Genomic DNA, 20238 nt, shown 5'->3' with positions numbered 1-20238 from the left:
ATTTAAGAAGGTTGCTTGTGAAAGTTTGAAGTATTGAGATTAAAAATGAATTTGAAAACCCCAACATGAAGTTATAAGTGAGTAAAAGTGTAGGTTATTTTATGTTCTTTTAGTCTAAAATGTCAGAAACCTTTATCAAATCTGGTAAGCTTACAGTCACAGAGATCAATCCAGTCACAATGATTTTGCTTTCAAAGAGGTTTATTGAAAGAAATATTTTTCAAATTTTATAAAGATCAACCATTGATAATGCTATCACACAATCAGAACCTGGAGCATCACTGTTTCCCCTCCAACATTTTGCAGTCTTTGATATGAATCATTAGTGCTTCAGACAACCTCATTTTCAGAAAAAAAAAACATTGGGTTTATGTGTAGAATGTAGAAAAAAAGAAGAGACACTGCTGTGAGTTAAACATATGCCAATTCAGCGCCTTACTGAAGAGCTATGCTGTTGGAATACTTGCAGAATGTCTGGCATTGTCTGCATGAAATTAGCAAGACCTTCATGTCATCAGGATGGGCACATGTTTTCTTCCAACACCTTTTAATATTTACCTCGAGTCATATTATCATGTTGCACAGAGTAATGATCCTCTCTTTTTGCTCTTTTTACACCGAATCATGTTACTGGCCTGTTGCCCATTGACTTGTTCAGGAGTGAGATGTTCTACAGGTCATAAAATCAATCATCATGTTATGTTTGCATTTTCAATTTAAGGGTTGAAAGGATCATTACATTCAGTTTTTGTTTATATGGTACACATTTTCCCAGTTTTTGTGGAAAATGTGGTTGTAGAATCACTTCATTGGCGAGCTCAGCATTATTATTTTATGGCTAAGCAATATTCCATAGACTGCCAGAGTATACAAGATTAAAAAGATTTGCTGTTTTCAAAGTATTTGCTTCGATGGGACATGTCATGACTTTGTACTTTTAAATAAAATGTGTCAAAGATATGCTATTGCTAACAGCTTTTCACCACCTCTCACTTACTGAAATAGTAAGATGTGGTCCAAAACTGCATTTACTTAAAGTGTACTTGATTTAACTACCCCAGGCAAGACAGCCTGGAGCCCAGATATGGGAAATCAAGTTCTCCAGGATATTGTGGAAACGGTCAACAGTTCTGCCCAGGACTGCCAAACATGCATCACTCTGTTACAGTGGTTTGCAACCAAAGATACAAGTATACAATATAATATTGTATCATCTAGGATCACTATGTTTGCAGCTATTCAGTACCCTTCTCTTCCATGACCTGGAAGTAGTATGTATATATGTATATATAAATAATGACTCTCCCGTTACCCGGAAGAATTCAGTGTTTCACTCTACACACAGTCTGCAAGCATACAGCAAAAATCAGCTGCTTTGCACTTCAAACCTTCTCGTTGCCAGATGATTTTTCAGTGCAGCATGCAAGTAAAAATGTGCACAATATTAAAAGTCTTTAGCTTCATCACCCTCATTGTCACCATCGTTATATCCATTTTTTTTTTTTTTTTTAGCATGGACAGCTCTTTTTTTTTTTTCCAAGAAGGTGATTATTTTAATAAGAAATTAGAGCGGTCTTTATTTGTTTTGTATATTTTCCTCTATAATATTCTGCATTTCAAAGCATGCCAAAGAAAATTCAGTTTCTGCATAGTGCTGGCTATACACGTGCCAAAGAGTTTGATTCCTTTACAAGTAGTAGAAGGTGGTATGTACAGGCAAGGAGCGACAGAATAGATCCAGTGTTGTGTAAACGGTACCAAACCCCCCACCCCCCTCCTTCAAGTGCGCAAAATATCTACAAATAGCGAGTCTGTGAGAACTCATAGAAAGTAGAAGAGAGCTGAAAAAAGCTCAGCAGTATGGAAGAGCTGTTAAGGGGAGGCATGTGTAGGTGTGTATTAAGTGTGCAGGCAGGTCTTATGTTTGTACATATGTGTGTATCTAAATGCAAAGGAGGAGAAACACTTACCCCCATCACCAACCGCCCGCAAACAAACACATTCCCCAGCCCCTCCCTTTGTTTATTTTTCTTGCAAAGTGCACCCTCTATTGTTATAATATGCAGTATGCATACATAAATGTATCCTCTAGCACTGAGTATACCACTAAGGTCTACCGTTACATACAAGGTCAAATAAGAAGAGTCGACAACAACCACATTCTAGTTTTGAGGTCATAGTTCTGAATGTAAAGATACAGTTCAGGCCACTAGGTGACTGTCATTGAACACTAACAGAAGACACACTACAGTACGTGAGATGGCGATGAGCCCATTGCTTAAAAATACCACTGACTGCACTGTCAAATTAAAAACAAAAAAACAAACAAACAAAAAACTTTTGTAAAGAGCTCCACATGAAGCCAGATTCACTGGGTATTTAGTTAACAGTAGTTATGGGACATTATTTCCTGGAGAGCACAGGAGAGACTATGGGTAGGAAAAAACAAACAAACAAAAAAAACTGTTGATGCCATTGAAATAAACCAGACAGGGCTAAACAGTAAAAAGAACTCAGCAGATTTGGTCAGTGTCACCTTAACAGCTTTGAACATCAGTGATGCTTTCACTCACATTTCAACTACAGAAATACTGAAAAAAGAGATTCCAGCAAACAAATGAACCTCCACTCATCTGAAGGAAGCTGGAATCCCTGGTTACAGCGCACTGTCATTAAATAGCAGTTCTCCGGGTTCAAATTGACCAGATTGTCCGAAACAACCCGTCACGCCCCTCAAAGTCAAGTCACTGTAAAGAGATCTTCGTTTAATCCAGCTGCATTTCTGCACTTAATGTCAAACAATGACATTCTTTGTGAATGAAAGAGCTGGATCACAGGCAAGTTTAAAATGCCACCAGTGGTGGTTTGTTTACAGCATTCGCTTGCTTTGGTTCAATCTTAAAGTGCACCTTTGCAAAGCAGCTGCACACACACAGCTGCACGTTCCAATCACTGCACACACACCTACAATTACTGCGGCCAACGGGTGAGAGAGGCCTCATGCACGTCATGTACTGAAGGTGGCTTTGACTGCAGGCAGGAGTGGATTGAGAATTTTCAGTATGCAGTGATAATTAAATATTGAGAAAAACTGAGAAGTATTGAATAAATATTGGCTGTGCGATTTTAAATTTCATCAAAGTGAACAAAAGAATAGCAGAACACAGAGAGCCATCCCATGCTCCACCAAATGACTGGGACAAAGTGAGAAATCCACAGACACACAATAATCCGACAACAATGAAACAGTTTAGACCCACAGTGAAATACAATCGTCGCGATTCTGCATTAAAGGGGAACTCCGCTAAAATGTAACTGTGTATCCAATTTGTTTCTTTCTGATTGGTTGGTTTCGAGTTGTGAGACAAAGGAAAATCAGACCTGTGACATCGACGACACATTCCTGAGTCTTTATTAAACATCTGCACTGTTTAAAAAATAAAGTGCTTTAGATTCAAACGGACGTGGTTAAGCTGCTACAAGTCTTAACGCTTTAAAGGACTATTGCACTTAAACAAACTCACCCTCTTCCTCCATTACAACTTTTCATTTTGTAGCACAGGAAAGAGTCTTTCCATATAACTCTGTATAAGGGATTATATAAGGGAAGACGTTCTGGAGACGTCATGGGTGTTTGTTTTCCTTCATCTTGAGAACTCAAAAGACTGTACAGACATGACCATTTATGCAGAAAAGCAACCTCAGTTTTTATTACAGTATAAAGGAGTATCTTTGCACCTCCACTGCCTATTATGATTTTATATACATCTGTCTGCCTTGAGGTATCTGCATAAGATCTAGATTCCAACTTTACTCTATATCAACAGTGATACCACTACCATTTAGAGTCTATGTGCCATCTTCTTTATTCCTTTTATAGATGGTTTCATTTTTTGGCATACAATTTGTAAGCTAGGTGTACAGCCATTCTCTTGAGGCCACTTAATTAGAAATTAATCCTAGACTCATCCTCGTGATCCTTATAGTTCTGGTTATTTGTTTGGTGTTCTGGTGTTTTTGGACATCTGGACATGAATGTTTTGCAGCCGGTTTCCTAGTTATGGATTATGCATGGTCCTAGACTAAAAGGAAAAAGTCAATGAAGACCAAAATAGGAAAAAGTATTTAGTCCAGGATTAGACATAATCCCTGTATGGGAAACAGGACCTTGGTGTTCTGGGACTAAATGATTGCACAGCAAACATCATGAAGAGTAGAAAATGTAAGTATTTTAAATTATTTTTGGCGTTTTCTGAAATAATTATTACGAAAATGCCTCTCAAGGCCTTTTAACCTTCTGGTATTGATCATGACTGAATACAGCTGGTAGCCTCTCAGTACCAACAAAGCACTGCTTGGACTGACTAACACACAGTGTAATGAGAAAGTCTGATCTGTAAAAGAGTCAGAAAAGTTAGAAAAGACTCTTGGGGTCACTTCTGAAGAACTGCATACTCCAAGACCCAAGATAAGACTCAAATTTCCACCTTCAACCGAAAAGAAATTAACTCAGAATATCCCACAAACCAGCAAGGAATCAATCTTCCATGAACTGGAAGGTGCTGGAACATCAACTGTCACACTGTCTGCTGCTAAGCAAGTTTTACACTGCAGCAGAATGAGAGGCTGCTGTCCAACAAGGAAGCCCTTGCTACAAAATAAACACCATCAAGCTTGACTAATGTTTGTGGTCAACCACATGGACAAAGAAAAAACTTGTGGAGGACATTTTTTGGTCAGATTAGATATGATTGAAGTTATCAGAGATAGGTTTGGAGGAACACCAAGAACTCTGTACAATTTGTTAAGTATGAGGTTGGTAGCATCATGCTCTGAGGCTGTTTTGTTGTCAGTGGAACTGGTACACTGAACAGAGTGCACACTATAATAAAGGAGAAAGACAATCTCTTTTTTTTTCAGCAAAACCTTAAACCATCAATACTCTTAAAGATGTCTGCTGCATTATCAATCTGTCCAAAGAAATCTTTGAAAGCCCGGCTTTGCATTGGCATTTATGTCCATGATGAGTATCAGTAAACTTAAAACCGCAACTGTACATAACTGCACAGTCAGGAGTTGCGCACTGTACACCAACAGTATGGCTGGTGTCAAAGAAGCACTTACAAACAAATTAAATATCATAATTCAGCATTAAGTTGCCATTTTCCTGACAGGCTCATTTATCTGGTGACTGATGATACGCTATAGTGGCAAAAATATTCACTTGTCTGTTTTCACACATGTAAAATTGAGTGAAATCCCATTCTTAATCAATAGGCTTTAATATGATGTTGGCCACCCTTTGGAGCTATAACACCTTTAATTTTTCTGGGAAGGTTTAGGAATGTGTTCATGGGAATTTTTGGCCATTCTTCCAGAAGCACATTTGTCAGGTCAGACACCAATGTTGGATGAGAAGACCAGTTGCACAGACCACAGACCACAGTTGCAGTCTGGAAGTCACTGAGCTCCTGAGAGCGACCCATTCTTTCACAAATGTTTGTAGAAGCAGTCTGCATGACTAGGTGCTTGGTTTATACACCTGTGTCCATGGAAGTGATTGGAACATCTGAATTCAATGCTTTGGAATTGGTGAGTGAATACTTTTGGCAATATAGTGCATTGGGTGTTGCTCTGATCAGGTGCAGCCTTTCACTGAAGTCCTGCGGTAAAATGTAGGAAGATATAAGATGGAGGCCAACGGTCACAGTTTGAAGCTACACATCTTCTTCCCTGGTCTAACAAACTGCTGTTTATAACAGCACTGTATGTAAAGATAAATGGAACCAGAGCAGACACACTTTTTGATGTACCCGATCAGAATCCTAAATCAAATGGCTGCATACTGGTACATTTCTAATGAAAAACTAAACAGATGGCTGCATATTTCTTGCTGGTTTCTTTCTGAATGTACTTCATTTCTGATCTTATCATATAGGTAAAGCAGTGGTGTGTTGAAGTGATTGCAGTCTGTGTCTGAGCCTTTTCATTCCTCTGCAAGAATCTGTGTTAACAGAAATAGCTGTGCTAAGTACAGTTTCTCCTTCCTGTGTTCTCTGTAGCTGTAGTGATGAAAAATCTTGGTGTAACTTGGATGGTGTCAACATTATAAAGGGTTTGTGCTGTCGATTCAAACACTGAACCTGCCATTTGCCTGTTTAAAGAAGGCGTTCACATCTCTTTTTTTTTTTTGTCAAACTGAAACAAACTCGCCTTCATCATTAGAATCCAGTGACCCTCGACAGTGCGTGGAAGCAAACGTGCCACACAGCAGGCTCTGCAGACTCAAAGACAAAAACAAGGACAAACACACACATAAAAGCTTTGGACCTGAACTTATCGCACACGTAGTAAGATTAAATAACACTCACTCCTGTCTTCTTGCCAGTGTTTGCATATTGTACTGTACATAGAATAATGGCGCATTCGGCTGGTCATTGTAAACTGGCAAACTTGTGTAATTACGGATTACATGACAAACTCTTATGTACAAAGTATTCTGGGTACATGCTTAGGAGAAAAAAGTAAGGACCAATGAAATCTGAGGTAGCAAATTCAACTATGATAAACTAGAATTACTCAACATGTTTTCCCTTTAGACATGAACTTTGATTTGACATTACACATCCGAGCATTCCGGTATCCTGTCGCTGCTGACTTCATAATGACAAATATGATCCAACACAACTTTGCCGCAAGGTCACAACTTATAGCCCATGAAATTAGTAAGCTGGGGTTTTGTTGGTGTCTTTTTTTGGTGCACCGTTCTTACGGAAAACTTGTAAGTTTGCCAGTTTACCTGTTTGTGACGCTGCCTAAGCATGCCAAATGTTCTTCAATCCCTAGCAAATCTGTACAGTGTTTGACAGGGCAGTTGATATGTTCGTCAATAAAATTCATGGCTTTTAACCCTCCAGTAACCACCCCTGAGGTGCAAACCAGCCAATCCAGTGTGCTCTTGGGAAGAGTGGAGCATTAGCTCCACCTCTTGGGTGCAGGACTTCAGGGGGAAGGAACTAATGGCAAGACGGGACAGCAGGACTCCTGTTAGGCCAGCTAACACTACAATTTACCATTTTGTGAGTTTATCGGAAGCGCCATGGACATATAGAATACAATAATCATCATATCAATAGGATTTTCAGTGCAAGACGTAAATGGCTACTAGTTTCATCATTCTGTTCAATGTTGCCTTTGCTCGTACTTGTCAGTCATCCAACACTGGATACAGCAGTAAAGGGATTCTTCTACAAGTTTGCAGTCATTTATATGCAAGTCTGAAAAGTGTCATCTTAAGAAGGATGACTGAGAGGTCCAGACCAGACTATGTTCACTCAGTGTGTGGTTTTGGTTAAAGGTTGTACCATTGTGGGGCTCAGAAAGCTCCAAATGTTTCCCGAGGAGAGAGTGGGACTGAAGACAGAAAGGCCTCAACCATTTCCTTAACTCCCTGCCTGGCTTCACTTTCTCCGAGCAGTGAGTCCTTATTGAGAGGTTGACAGTGAAGATACAGTAGTCGGGTGCCCTAAAGGGTTTAAGTGGCAGGTACAGTAGGTGTCTCCTGATCTCCAAAGTGACACACTCCAAGTAGTGGAAACAGGAAGAACTTAAAGAGTTGCTGAACATCAGTCTCATTCTCTCTGGATCCCTCTTTATCCCACTCTACTCCCCTTATCCCCACATCTTCTTTAGCTCCCCCCTGGGTCGGAGCTGTGTCTCTGTGGTGTCCGTGAGTCAAGGGGTGTCTGTTGTTCTTGGAGGGACAGCCTCCTTTGAGTTTCAGAATCCAGCGGTGATACCCCTGTTGCAGCAGCTGTCCCAGCACCCATACATACCCCTGAACCAAAGTCTAACCCTGCTCCTAAGCTAGAAACTGCACCCATCCCACCCCCTAACTCTAAACCTAAACCTGAACCTACCACTGCCCCTGAAACAACCCCAGACCCAGTGCCTAGTCCCAGATGCTGGCCCAGTCTGTCCAAACCAGAGGAAGCAAGCTGGCTCTGGCTTGTGTTGATCAAAGGGGTGTCCTGGGGCTGCAGAGAGTCAAGTGGCTTGGCTGGGAACTCCTCAAAGTCCTGGGAATGCAAGATCTGTAGGGAAAGAAGCTGAGAGGTCAGTGGGACTGCATGCTGTTACTCTCATTATTCTTCACAGTCAGTGTTGAACACGATTTATGGTGCTTCAGAAAAAAAGAAATTAAGTCATGCAAAGATTTATATCTGTGCGTGTTGCAAAAAAAAAACCTATTGATATACCAATATATGTAAAATGTTTTATAGCAATTATCAGCACTAAATACTAATGTTCTAAAAACTTAAGGCACTCTAAACAGATTTGCCCACCAGTTTGACTAACCACAGTCACTGCTTTATGATTACTTTCATGCTACTTATCAAACAAATTAGGGTTTACCAACTTCAGTAAGAAGAACCTCAAAGGAGAAAATGGCAGAGAGACCAGGGCATCACTAAAGGAGGCACCTGGGATGGCAGCATCCTCCGTCCAGTGCACCACCTCAACACCACTGTTGAATTTTGAGCTTCTATATTTTTGTGTGGGAACTAGATTTCACAATATATATATTTAAGGAGGAGGGAGGTCTATTCACAACTAAATCTATATGAATTTCCTGATTTTTCAACCATTTCTCAAGTGATTTAATTGGCTATTTATTTCTGAAAGAATTTCCTGGAAAATCCTGTAAACACCTCTGCAGAGAGAGCTAAATAGTGAGCTGATAAAATGAAGAGCACATTATTAAAACGGAACAATGATACCCATGCACTCGCACAGATGAATTCGAGTTTGCCGTATTGTGAGGTACTCTGATTCCACCCCAGATATACAACGTATACATGATACAAGATCATATTAACAACAACAACAACAAAAAAAATACATCAAGAATTTTTTAAGCACTTATTCAGTGCTTTGTGGACTTTGATGTATCTACTGAGGAACATATTTCAAACATATTACTGACTAACAGGACAGCAGAGTGAGGTTTCCCAAGCAGTAATTTTGTCAGTACATGTTTTTCACCTGTGACAGAGAGGCCAGTGTGTCTGTCTCAAGAGGTGTAACAGATTGAACCACTCTTTCTCCTGGTCCTGGTCCTGGACCGGGACCTGGGTAGGGTGAGGCCTGAGAGAGAAATGGCATCTTGTTAGTGAGTGTGACATGTAACATACTATGACAGTGAGGATCATTCTTCTACCCTGTGTGTGTTATTACCTGAGGTGGTGATGAAACAGCGCTGTAGGCGGGAGGTACCAGGGCCATCTGCCTCTGCAACAGCTGCATGATCACCCCGATATCCGCTGACATGCGACTCTCTAACCTAAACAGTGTGAAAGAGGTGAGCCACTTTTAGATTCTACTGATTTGATTCTGAATGAATCCCTAATTAATGTCAGTTTCAATGAGGAAGGAAGTTAGTACTAAATTGCTTAATAAGAAAGTTTTTAAAAAATTAGACCAGACCAGAGTGCTGATTGTATCTGTATTTATGTAAAACTTACAATGGCTGCACTTTTGGAAACTTTGTTTTGCTACCAGTGCATTTCTTTCACCATCCTGCTGTTAGGCTATTAAAGTGTAAAAATCCATTTTTCCCACAGGAGTTTTATTTCATCTTTTCCGCAAACAAGCATCTTGGGGCATAGTCACACTGCAGATGTAGATAAATGTGTTTGGAACAAATGCAGGAGGTGGGATTTTTAAGTTTAAGCTTTGTTTGTCATATCTGAGGCTAATTAGGACTCAGTCTGCTGATATTTTAAACTCTGCTCTAACTGTTTCAGGTGTAACAGAGGTTTTGGGATATGAGCAGATATTTTTAGCGCTTTACACATTGCTACCCAAGACGTGCACCTTGACACATTCTATCCAACAGAGACATTCATTAATCATGCTTTAAGATGGAAATACAGCCTTTCTTATGGTTACAGCCCAACGCAAAGATGTACAGCCTGTGATCTCAACTATACCTGAGAAAAGATTCTCATTGAGCAAAAGGTTACAGCTACCACAAACACACGCGCACACACAGGCACCCTACTAGTTGCACCTGTTGAGCTGTTTCTGCAGCAGGTCCAGGCGTGTGTCCAGCTGGTTGCGTTGCCTGCGGCTCAAGCTGTGCAGTGGCGTGTTGATGGGTGGAGGGGAGGCAAGGCTGCAGCTGGGAACCTCCTGGTACTGACCACCACCCCGACTCTCTCCCCAGAAACTAAAGATGTTGGACACACCTGAGAATGCCCCTGTATGAGGAGAAGGGGAGAAATGAGTATGTGAATGTGCAAAGCAGTGAGCAAGGATAATTTTATCTTCTGTTGCTCTGTACCGGACAAGGCATTGCAGGTGTTCCCAGTCTTGGGGTCTCCATCACCCTCAGTGTTCTCGGTGAAGTTCATGGGTACAGCCAGATTGTGTGGATTCTCTGACATTGCAGGCGGAGGGGCAAGGCCAGTCACAACCTCCCCCTATAAGAGGAGGAGATCCAGGACATCATCATCAGTTTTTTATAGTGCCATGCTGTACATCAGCCATGATGATAGTGTGGAGTCGTACCTCATCACCACTAGAGTGCGAAGACACTGAGCTTCGATGTGCCCCCCACTGTCTCTTCGACACCTCCTCTTGTTTTTGATTGTTGGCTGCCTCCCGCTGTCTTCGTCTCACAGACTTATGGGACTTCTTTATTTCTCCAGCATCTGCATCATCTGGACAGAGGCAAAGATGATAGATCAAAAAGGGTTAGATAGTCTAGCAAAGAAGACTAATGAGGAAGAATTTAATTGCAACCCAATAAATGATTCTATGAAACATTTACTGAAGCTGTGTTTCTTTGAATAAATAATAAATAATTCAGTTCAATTTGTACAGTGCCAGTTCACAGCAACCGTTGCCTTAAGGCACTTTATACTCCAAGGCAAAGACCTGGCAATATTAAAGAGAAAACCTGAACAACCAGACTATCCTCTTTGAGCAGCACTTCGTGACAGTGGGAAGGAAAAACTCCCTTTTAACAGGAAGAAACCTCTGGCATAACCAGGCTCAGGGAGGGGCCATGATTGATTGTGAGGTGAGGTAAAAGAAAAGAGAAGGACAGCATAGTGAGATGGGAAAAAACAGACACTGTGGGAGAGAGAAGACAATAGTTAATGACATGCAGCAGTGGCAATAAAAACACATGGGAAGTGAAAAGAGTTGAACAGAGAAGAAATATTCTGTGCATTATAGGAAGTCCTCCATCAGCCTAGGCCTATAGCAGCAAAACTAAGAGAGGGTTTTAAGTTTTAAGTCTAATCCTGAAAGTAGAGATGGTTTTCTTTTGACCAGGGTATGTCCTTCAATGCACATATTAAACAAATATGTAGGACCGCTTTTTTACATTTGCACAGTATTTCTAAAATTAGAACCATTCTTTCTCAGAGTGATGCTGAAAAGCTAATTCATGCATTTATTACTTCTAGGCTGGACTATCGTAATTCATTATTATCAGGCTGTCCTAAAAGCTCCCTGAAAAGTCTTCAGCTGATCCAAAATGCTGCAGCTAGAGTACTGACAGGGACTAGAAAGAGAGAGCAGATTTCTCCCATATTGGCTTCTCTTCATTGGCTCCCTGTTAAATCTAGAATAAAATTTAAATACAAGATCTTGAATAATCAGGCACCATCTTATGTCAAAGACCTCATAGTACCGTATCACCCCAATAGAGCACTTCGCTCTCAGACTGCTGGCTTACTTGTGGTTCCTAGGATACTTAAGAGTAGAATGGGAGGCAGAGCCTTCAGCTTTCAGGCCCCTCTTCTGTGGAACCAGCTTCCAGCTTGGATTTAGGAGACAGACACCCTCTCTATTTTTAAGATTAGGTGTAAAACTTTCCTTTATGATAAAGCTTATAGTTAGGGCTGGATCACGTGACCCTGAACCATCCCTTAGTTATGCCTCTATAGGCCTAGGCTGCTGGGGGGTTCTTTTTATTCACCTTGTTTACTTTGTTTATACTCCACTCTGCATTTAATCATTAGTTATTATTAATCTCTGGCTCTCTCCCACAGTATGTCTTTTGTCCCATCTCTCTCCCCTCAGCCCCAACCGGTCACCACAGATGACTGCCCCTCCCTCAGCCTGGCTCTGCTGGAGGTTTCTTTCTGTTAAAAGGGAGTTTTTCCTTCCCACTGTCACCAAGTGCTGCTCATAGGGGGTCGTTTTGACTGTTGGGTTTTCTCTGTATTATTGTAGGGTCTTTACCCACAATACAAAGTGCCTTGAGACAACTGTTTGTTGTGATTTGGCGCTTTATAAATAAAATTGAATTGAACTGAATTGAATTTCTGTCCTCCAACTCCAAACTGGGAGCTGGTTCCAGACGAGAGGGACCTGATCGCTGGAGACCTTACCTCCCAATCTACTTTTAGAAACTTTAGGAACCACATGTAAGTTTGCAATTTGAGAACCAAGTGCTAGAATAATATGGTACTATGGGGTCTTTACTATATGATGGAGCCTAATTATTAAAGATTTCTATGTGAGTACAAGGATTTTAAATTCAATTCTGGATTTAACAGGGAGCCAATGAAGAAAAGCTAATATGAGAGGAATATGGCCTCTCTTTGTAGTCCACTTTGGTATCGCCACTGCAGTCTTTTGGAACAACTGGAGGCTTGCCAAAGAGCTTTTAGAACAACCTGACAATAATGAATAGTCCAACCCAGAAGGAAAAAGTGCATGAACTGGCTTGTCAATGTCACTCTGAGACAGGATGTTTCTAATTTTAGCAAAATTGCACAGATGAAAGATGATTGTCATCCTTACTCTGGATGGCATCACCTTGGCCTCCAGTAACACTGTGATTCATTTTTGGCCAGGATATGTCCTTCAAACAAATATGTAAGACTGTCTGGTAAGATACCTTGTTTGTAAGATTTTCAGAGGCATGTACAATAACTTCAGTTTTGCCTGAATTTAGAAGCAGGAATTAGAGGTCATCCAGGTCTTTATGTCTTTAAGGAATTCCTGCAATTTAACTGATTTGTGTCTATACAAATAGTATAGGTGGGTATATCTTCCAATAATATTGCCTAACAGAAGCATTTACAGAATCATTTAACATTTAATAGAATAATTGAATGTTTTCATGTAAGAGTAAAACAGAATGACATACAAGGCCTCTGGAAGATGGGTTACCTTTTTCTGTGCGTCTTCTGAATGACAGTTTACGTCTCCTTAATTTGTTGAACCCCCCAGAGTTGGAGTCATCACTGCTGGGAGAACCTGGGATCATGTTGGTCTGAAATGAAAAACAGCAGTAAACATTACTTATAAAGATGACTGGGGGTGTGAATGAAAATAGAAAAAAAAAGTTATCTTGGTAATATTGGTAATGGATGCAAGAAAGATGCCGCAATACCTGCAGTTAGAAACAATACCATAACGTGTGTTATTAGTTCAGATTCTTAAAGGATGCCAGAGTGTTATTAATAGACTTATTTCTGGAGTTGCATCAATGTGCAGCTGCAGAGCGTTGTGTGTGTATGTGTGTGTTCTGTACTCTATTTCCTTTCCCAGCAGGCATAGAGGGCGAGCCAGTGCTGGGGAACTCACAGCGACAAAAAGAAAACAGCTGCAAATTCAAAGCTCTTGCCGACAGCTCACGGTTCGCTGACAAAGCAGACACACTATACAGAATTATTTCACTCACATACAGCAGGTGGCAATCATGACGATCCAGGACATGGATGTAAAGGATGATTTAAACCAAACTAAGGGAGTAAACACAATCAACTTGGAAAAGCATGTTCCCCAAAACATACTGCCTTTGTAGCAAGTCAAGGAGAAGTCGTGTTATTTTTTTATTTTGTGTCCAAAAACTTTCACCATCAAAGTTTGGGAAGTTAATTAGCTTCAAGTCATTTAGCTTCACCTTTTCAGCCAACTTATGAGTGTGAGAAAACTCTCTCTATGTAAGAGCAACAGTCAAACATCAACTTCATCAGAACTTGCAGGCAGATAAAAATCAGGCATTCACAGGTAAGCAGATCAACAACACCAGCTATCCACCCATCAGTTTCCTTAACTGCTTATGCAATTTAATGTCATCCAGCTGTCCTAGTGGGAAAGGCAATGTACACCCTGAACAGGTCACCGGTCCATCACATGGCTAACACAGAGAGACAAGCAACCATTCAGACTCCTACCTCCAACTGTGGGCAATTTGGAATCATCAATTAACCTAACATGGATAAATTCCACAGAGATATGAATCTGTGTCACTTTTCAGGTTCTAGTCACATTTGCTCTTGGATGAGGGTTCAAACTCACATCTCTGAGGTTGAAAGTGATTTCCAGGTTGTTCCAGAAGTGGTCTGCAAACTCAGGATACATGTCCAGCACCTCCAGAACATCTTCTCTCAAAATTTTATGAAGGTCGCAGTATGTCAGAGCCCTCACGTCAGCATTGGATTTACCAGGTCGGTGATACAGGTTGATGGGTTCACCGAAGATATCATTCTTCCCTAAGAAGGATGAAAAGGAAAGAAAAACAATTTAAAAAGAGAGAATATTTTCAGCAGTGACTTGATGTTACACAAGCAGTGGATACAAGAAACAAAAGAAATGTAACAATAAAAGAAATACAAGAAATAAAAATTTGAAAATGCGTGATGCATGACTATCAGTTTCTTGTTCACCTGTTTAGGGTGTACGATCTTGTGCTGTGTATGAGGTGCACCTGCAACAAATACTGATGCTAATGCTATGCTTACCAGCAGATGGCACAATCAGCCAACGCTCATTTGATTGTGTGTTAGGCAAGCTTCATGGAACAGATAAAGTGTAAGCCAAAAAGAGCAGCCCAGATTAACACTAAAAGCAATACTGGAACATTTCTTATTCCTGCAACTGAATGAAATAATATGCTGCACAGAATAGAATAGAATTATTTTATGTCATTATTTTATGTGCTATTTTAGTCACATTTGTTAGGTATACTTCAAGTTTCTTCAAGTTCAACTGCTAGTTAAGGCAAATATCTAATCAGCAAATCACATGGCAGTAACAATGCATTTAGGCATGTTTCATGGTCAAGATGACCTGCTGATGTTCAATCTAGTATCAGAATGAGGAAAAGAGATGATTTAAAGTGACTGAACCTGGCATGGTTGTTGGTGCTGGATGGGCTGGTCTAAGTATTTCAGATAAATTTCTTGTCATTTTGAAACACAACGATCTCTGGGGTTTACAGAGAATGGTCCAAAAAAGAGAAAATATCCAGTGCGCGACAGTACTTTGGGTGAAAATACCTTATTGATGTCAGAGGTCCAAGGACAATTGCCAGACTGCCTGAAGCTGATAAAAAGGCGAGAGAGTAACTCAAATAACCACTTGTTGCATATGTACCACTTGTATGCAGAAGAGCATCTCTGAATGCACAGCACATTGAACTTTGAAGCAGATGGGCTACATTAGCAGAAGACCACACCGAATACCACTCCACCACTGGTGGTGGTGGTGGTGCAATACTATAGAGGATATTTTCTAGGCTTTGGGCCCCTTAATGCTAACTGAGCATCATTTAAATGGTATGGTCTGAATCTGAATATTGTTGCTGCCCATCCTTTACCCCCCATCTTCTGATGCCATGCCACAAAGCTCACATCATCTTAAACTGGTTTCTTGAACATAATGGTGAGTTCACTGTACTCACATGGCCTCCACAGTCACCACATCTGAATCCAATAGAGCACCTTTGGGATGTGGTGGCATGGAAAATTTTCATTATGCATGTGCAGCCAATAAATCTGCAACAATTGTGTGATGCTATCATGTCAATATCGACATCATCTCTCAATAATGTTTCCAGTACCTTGTTGAATGTATGCCACAAAGAATGAATGCAGTTTTGAAGGCAAAAGGGGCCCAACTGGGTAGAATCAGAGGGAGGGGGGGATCATTATCATCAATTTACCCAAGATGGCTACCACCACGTCTCCTTTTAGTATCTCTATGGATCCCCTGGATATGAAGTAGAGGGCAGTGAGGACATCGCCAGCATGGACCAGTGTGTCGCCTGGGGGTGCATGGGTGGTCTTGAACTTCATGGCCAGTGCCCTGAGGCAGCCCTTTGTGGAGCCTTTAAAAGCCTTGCAGTTTTGAAGCAACGACCGGTTAAGATGGAGGCAGATATCAGCCTGGAGACACTCAGGGAAACCTTTCAGCACCTGAGGAGAAGAAGAGGAAAGATGAGCAAAAGAAGATGCAGGGTGAATAAAAAAAGATAGAATGAAGTGAAAATAAGAGACCATAATAACAGTAAAAAGCAGGAGAAGGGCAGGAATAGAAGGGAGAACAGGTGGAAGAAAGAAAAGAAGATTGTGATACATGCCATTACTAGCGACTGAATGATATGTCAAGTTCAGAACATGAAGCAAGTGTCACATAAATGTCACAGATTATGGATCCTTCAAAGGAATAATAAAAAGAGGAGCCTTTACTGTCTTTACTGCCTTCATCCCTACTGGGAAACACTCATAAGACATTAGCCTTTGACTGTTATTACACCATTCCACAAATGAATATGACAAAACTAAACTGCCTATACATTCATCAGATATTGGTTTTACGCCTCGGAGACATCACAGTTTGAATTTAATCTTTTACAGTTTTAACCTGTGTGTATAAGACAAACCATCTAAGTTTAAGGAAGAGCCTATGCATTGATTTATTTTTTTTTTTTTGCATCAGTGCAAAATGATTTCAAACTGTATTTCAGTGGGCATATCGGAACAGAGTCAGCAGGCCCAGAGAGTGTAATTAATATGAAGAATTGGTGCAATTTTAATGAGATCATTGCGAGCATGGAAGCTCTTTTTGAGCAGCAGACTCTGGGCTTCTCTTGTAGCTCCCTGGCTGACTTCACAGAACAAAACTGCACCTAAAACACCCACACTGTGCTTCTCCCTCACCATTTCTCTCACTTTCATCCATTTCAAGCTACACTCTTCATTTCAGCCTTCGCTGGGCTCTCTCTCTATCTCTCTGTTGGCCACTGTCCATTTCTCCCCAGCCTCATCTGTCTCTATTCTCTTTTTACTTCCCAGTAAAGGTGTGTTAAGCATACCTTTTTGTGTGCTTTGTTTTGTTTCTTTTATCCCTTAATCTCTTTCTGTCTCTCATCAAAATTTTATAGAGACTTGCCACATATGCACACACACACAAACCCCTTTCAGTGGTCTAAGACTCTGTTTGAAGATGGTCAAACACATGGAAAAAGGGAAATAAAGCGAAAACATCTCAACCAAAAACTCTCTTTTGCGGATCTGAATAATAGGCGAGTGTTGCTGCCTGTGCAGAGCAACTGCTTTGTTGATTTGTGGGCAACAAAGGGCTAAAGTCAGACCTTATAAACCAGCTGTTTGAGGTGTTTTCATGGCTCCAGTTTAATGCTGAACTGCTGACTTTGAATGCTATGCTGTCTTTGTTTTATTTAAGTGTTAGTTGTCATGATATATTTTTGTGGGTCTCTGTGGCTTTTCTACTGAGACAAACTTCTGGGAAAAACCTCTATATAAGCCAATGTGATATTCTGGATATTCAGTACAAAGTACTAGGTCCCCAAAGTCAACAAATACATTATCTATTAACAATATTTACTTCTTACGTGTCTGCAAGAGAATATAAACGCAAAGGCAGATTACATCAACAGTGGAGGTGAGGGTTTTCAGCCTGCGTGTTTTCCTGCAGTTGCTCTTTGAGGCCGCCTTCAATAAGCATTAATCTCCTCAAAATAGGTAAGGCGGAGAGCAGCAGCCTGGAGCCTAAACTCGACGTTTCAGCGCTCAGAGAGAGAGAAAATCAACCTGAAACTATTAAAGCGACAGGAATGCAATATAAATTACACCTCCAGTTGTAAACCTTCTGCTGTCTGCAGGCTTCGTTTCTTGCCTCTATAAAGCGAGCAAATGTTTAATATTCAAAAGGCGGATGCTGTTCTGTGATCATTCCATGTCTCAGCACCTACTGAATAACTGAAAATCTGAAAATTGAATGGGACTGAGCTGACAGACTTTGGTGTTTATTTATTTTTTATCATAACAATTTTGACTTTTTTAAGGCTGTAATAAAGAAAGATTGACATTTGTGGATTTTATTTAGTGCTAATTGATAAATGCATGCAAACTTACTAAATTTGCATTTCGCCCTTCTGCGTTGAAGTACAGCACCACAGAGTAATGTTGTGATCTTTGAGAACAATTTGTTTGCAGGAAATGAGTTCATTACAGGATCTATACACTTACTTCCCTGCACTGATAACCTCTTTTCTGTCTTCCACTTGCCTTATCAAATGTGATTAGAAAACTGCTTCCCTTGGCAGCTGTGGCCAGTTGCCAGCGAGGCATGTAAGAGCAAGCTGTGTGAGCAAATGAGTGGCTGGACACTAAACCTGTGACTGAATGCATATGCCTGTAATGGTTCAGTCACACTATAGTAAAACTAGGATGGCAACTTTCTTGTAGCTAGAAAAAATCAGTGACTGCCCAGTGATTGTGTGGACTCAACTGGTTTCAAACTGGCTGTATTCTGGTTATATTCCTAAATAAATGCAAGGTTGCTGAGCACCTACATGTGTGCAATTTAGCAGTGAGGTTGCTGTCCTGCAGCAACTATGTCACTATGTGTGGATCAGTTTTACCTGTTGACTGAGTCTGCTCCTTGGGTCCTGACTGCACTTAACCATGACACAGAGTTCTTTTTTCCTAACTTCTTACAAATTTTCTTTCACATAAAGAACTAAGACATCATTTTTTCTGTCTATTTGGCTGCAACCTGGGAGATGAAGCATGGCAGAGCAGGAGGTGTGACAGAGTTGTGCTTATTCAAAAATGAGTGGGCTACCTCGAATGACTGAACAAGAGAACCATCATTGGTTTTGGCTGAAATACACGTCTACTGGTGTGCTATAGCCAGTGAATGAGCTGTGAATGAACAAGAATAAATATTTCAAATGAACTTACATCAGGCAAAGTGGAAACAAGCAAAATCTCCAGGAGCAGACACAAATGATTGCAATTTTTTTTCCAGCTTTGGTAACCATAAACCAATGACTGGTCACATATTAAAAAAAAATTAAATGAGGGAAGAAAGCAACTGAAGAAGAAAGAGGGAAGCTTCTGAAGTTCTAAGACACTCACTACTATTTATCAAAATCTTACTTTCTTCTTCTTTGGAAAGGCTCACTTTTTTAAAGTATGGGGAATATGTCCTAAATGTTATGACAGCTCTGATAAGCTGAGATGCAAATAATCCTCATACTGCAAACAGCAAAGTGAAAGAAGCCAAACTCAACATTTCCAAGCTTGCTCACTTACAAAGAAATGAACTGCCTCTAATTTTTATGGTAGTTTAATTTTAATGGAGAGAGAGAGAATATCAACCAAAAATCCAGAGTTTCTACAGAAACTCTCTAAATCCTCAACTTGAAGCTTCAGCTCCCTCCACAGATTTTCTATAGGACTGAGATCCAGAGACCGGCTAGGCCACTCCATGACCTCAGTATGCTTTTTCTTTAGCCACTCCTTTGTTGCCTTGGTGTTATGTTTTGGGTCATTGTCATGCTGGAAGACTCATCTTCAGTGTTCTGGCTGAGGGACGGAGGATCTTGTCCAAGATTTTATGGTACATGGTCCCATCCATTGGCCCCTCACTGTGATGAAGTCATCCTGTACCCCTAGCAGAAAAACAGCCCCAAAGCATAATATTTCCACCTCCGTGTTTCACTGTGGGGATAATGTTCTTTGGGTCATACTCAGCATTTCTATTCCACTAAACATGGCAAGTCGAGTTGATGCCCAGGCCTTCTGTAAATCATTCAGATGTTCACAGGCAATCTTAAGATGGGTCTGTACATGTGCCTTTTTGAGCAAGGTGGCCTTGTGGGTGCTGCAAGATTTCAATCCCTTACAGTGTAGCATATTACCAATGGTGTTCCTGTGGTCCCAACTGCCCACTGCCTTCCTGTGTAATTTTGGGATGCTCCACCACCTTTCTCATTATCATCCTCACCCCATGAAGGAAGATCTTGCATGGAGCTCCAGACTGAGAGCGATTGATGGGGATTTTATATTTCTTCCATTTCAAAAAAATCACACCAACAGTAGTCACCTTCTCACCAAGCTTCTGGCTGATGGTCTTGCAGCCGATTCCAGCCTTGTGCAGATCTACAATCTTGTCCCT

The 20238-nt window shown here is 40.7% G+C and overlaps 1 protein-coding gene across 1 annotated transcript in view; it reads right to left on the bottom strand.

Annotated features, from left to right (window-relative positions):
- Positions 1–243: 243 nt before the first annotated feature.
- Positions 244–20238, bottom strand: part of kcnh2b (potassium voltage-gated channel, subfamily H (eag-related), member 2b) — a 241070-nt gene continuing 221075 nt past the window's right edge. The window contains exons 14-22 of the mRNA XM_030756201.1: positions 15974–16226; positions 14329–14522; positions 13195–13297; positions 10573–10724; positions 10346–10484; positions 10073–10262; positions 9238–9343; positions 9046–9147; positions 244–8093 (exon numbers count right to left, since the gene is read on the bottom strand). Coding sequence (XP_030612061.1) covers positions 7689–8093; positions 9046–9147; positions 9238–9343; positions 10073–10262; positions 10346–10484; positions 10573–10724; positions 13195–13297; positions 14329–14522; positions 15974–16226 — 1644 coding nt within the window. The 3' untranslated portion in view covers positions 244–7688. The remainder of the gene's footprint in view (positions 8094–9045; positions 9148–9237; positions 9344–10072; positions 10263–10345; positions 10485–10572; positions 10725–13194; positions 13298–14328; positions 14523–15973; positions 16227–20238) is intronic.

This window comes from Archocentrus centrarchus, chromosome 20 (assembly GCF_007364275.1).
Source record: "Archocentrus centrarchus isolate MPI-CPG fArcCen1 chromosome 20, fArcCen1, whole genome shotgun sequence".
Classification (NCBI taxonomy): Eukaryota; Metazoa; Chordata; class Actinopteri; order Cichliformes; family Cichlidae; genus Archocentrus; species Archocentrus centrarchus.
Note: the sequence above shows the minus strand (reverse complement) of the source record. Positions and strands in the feature narration are given on the sequence as shown.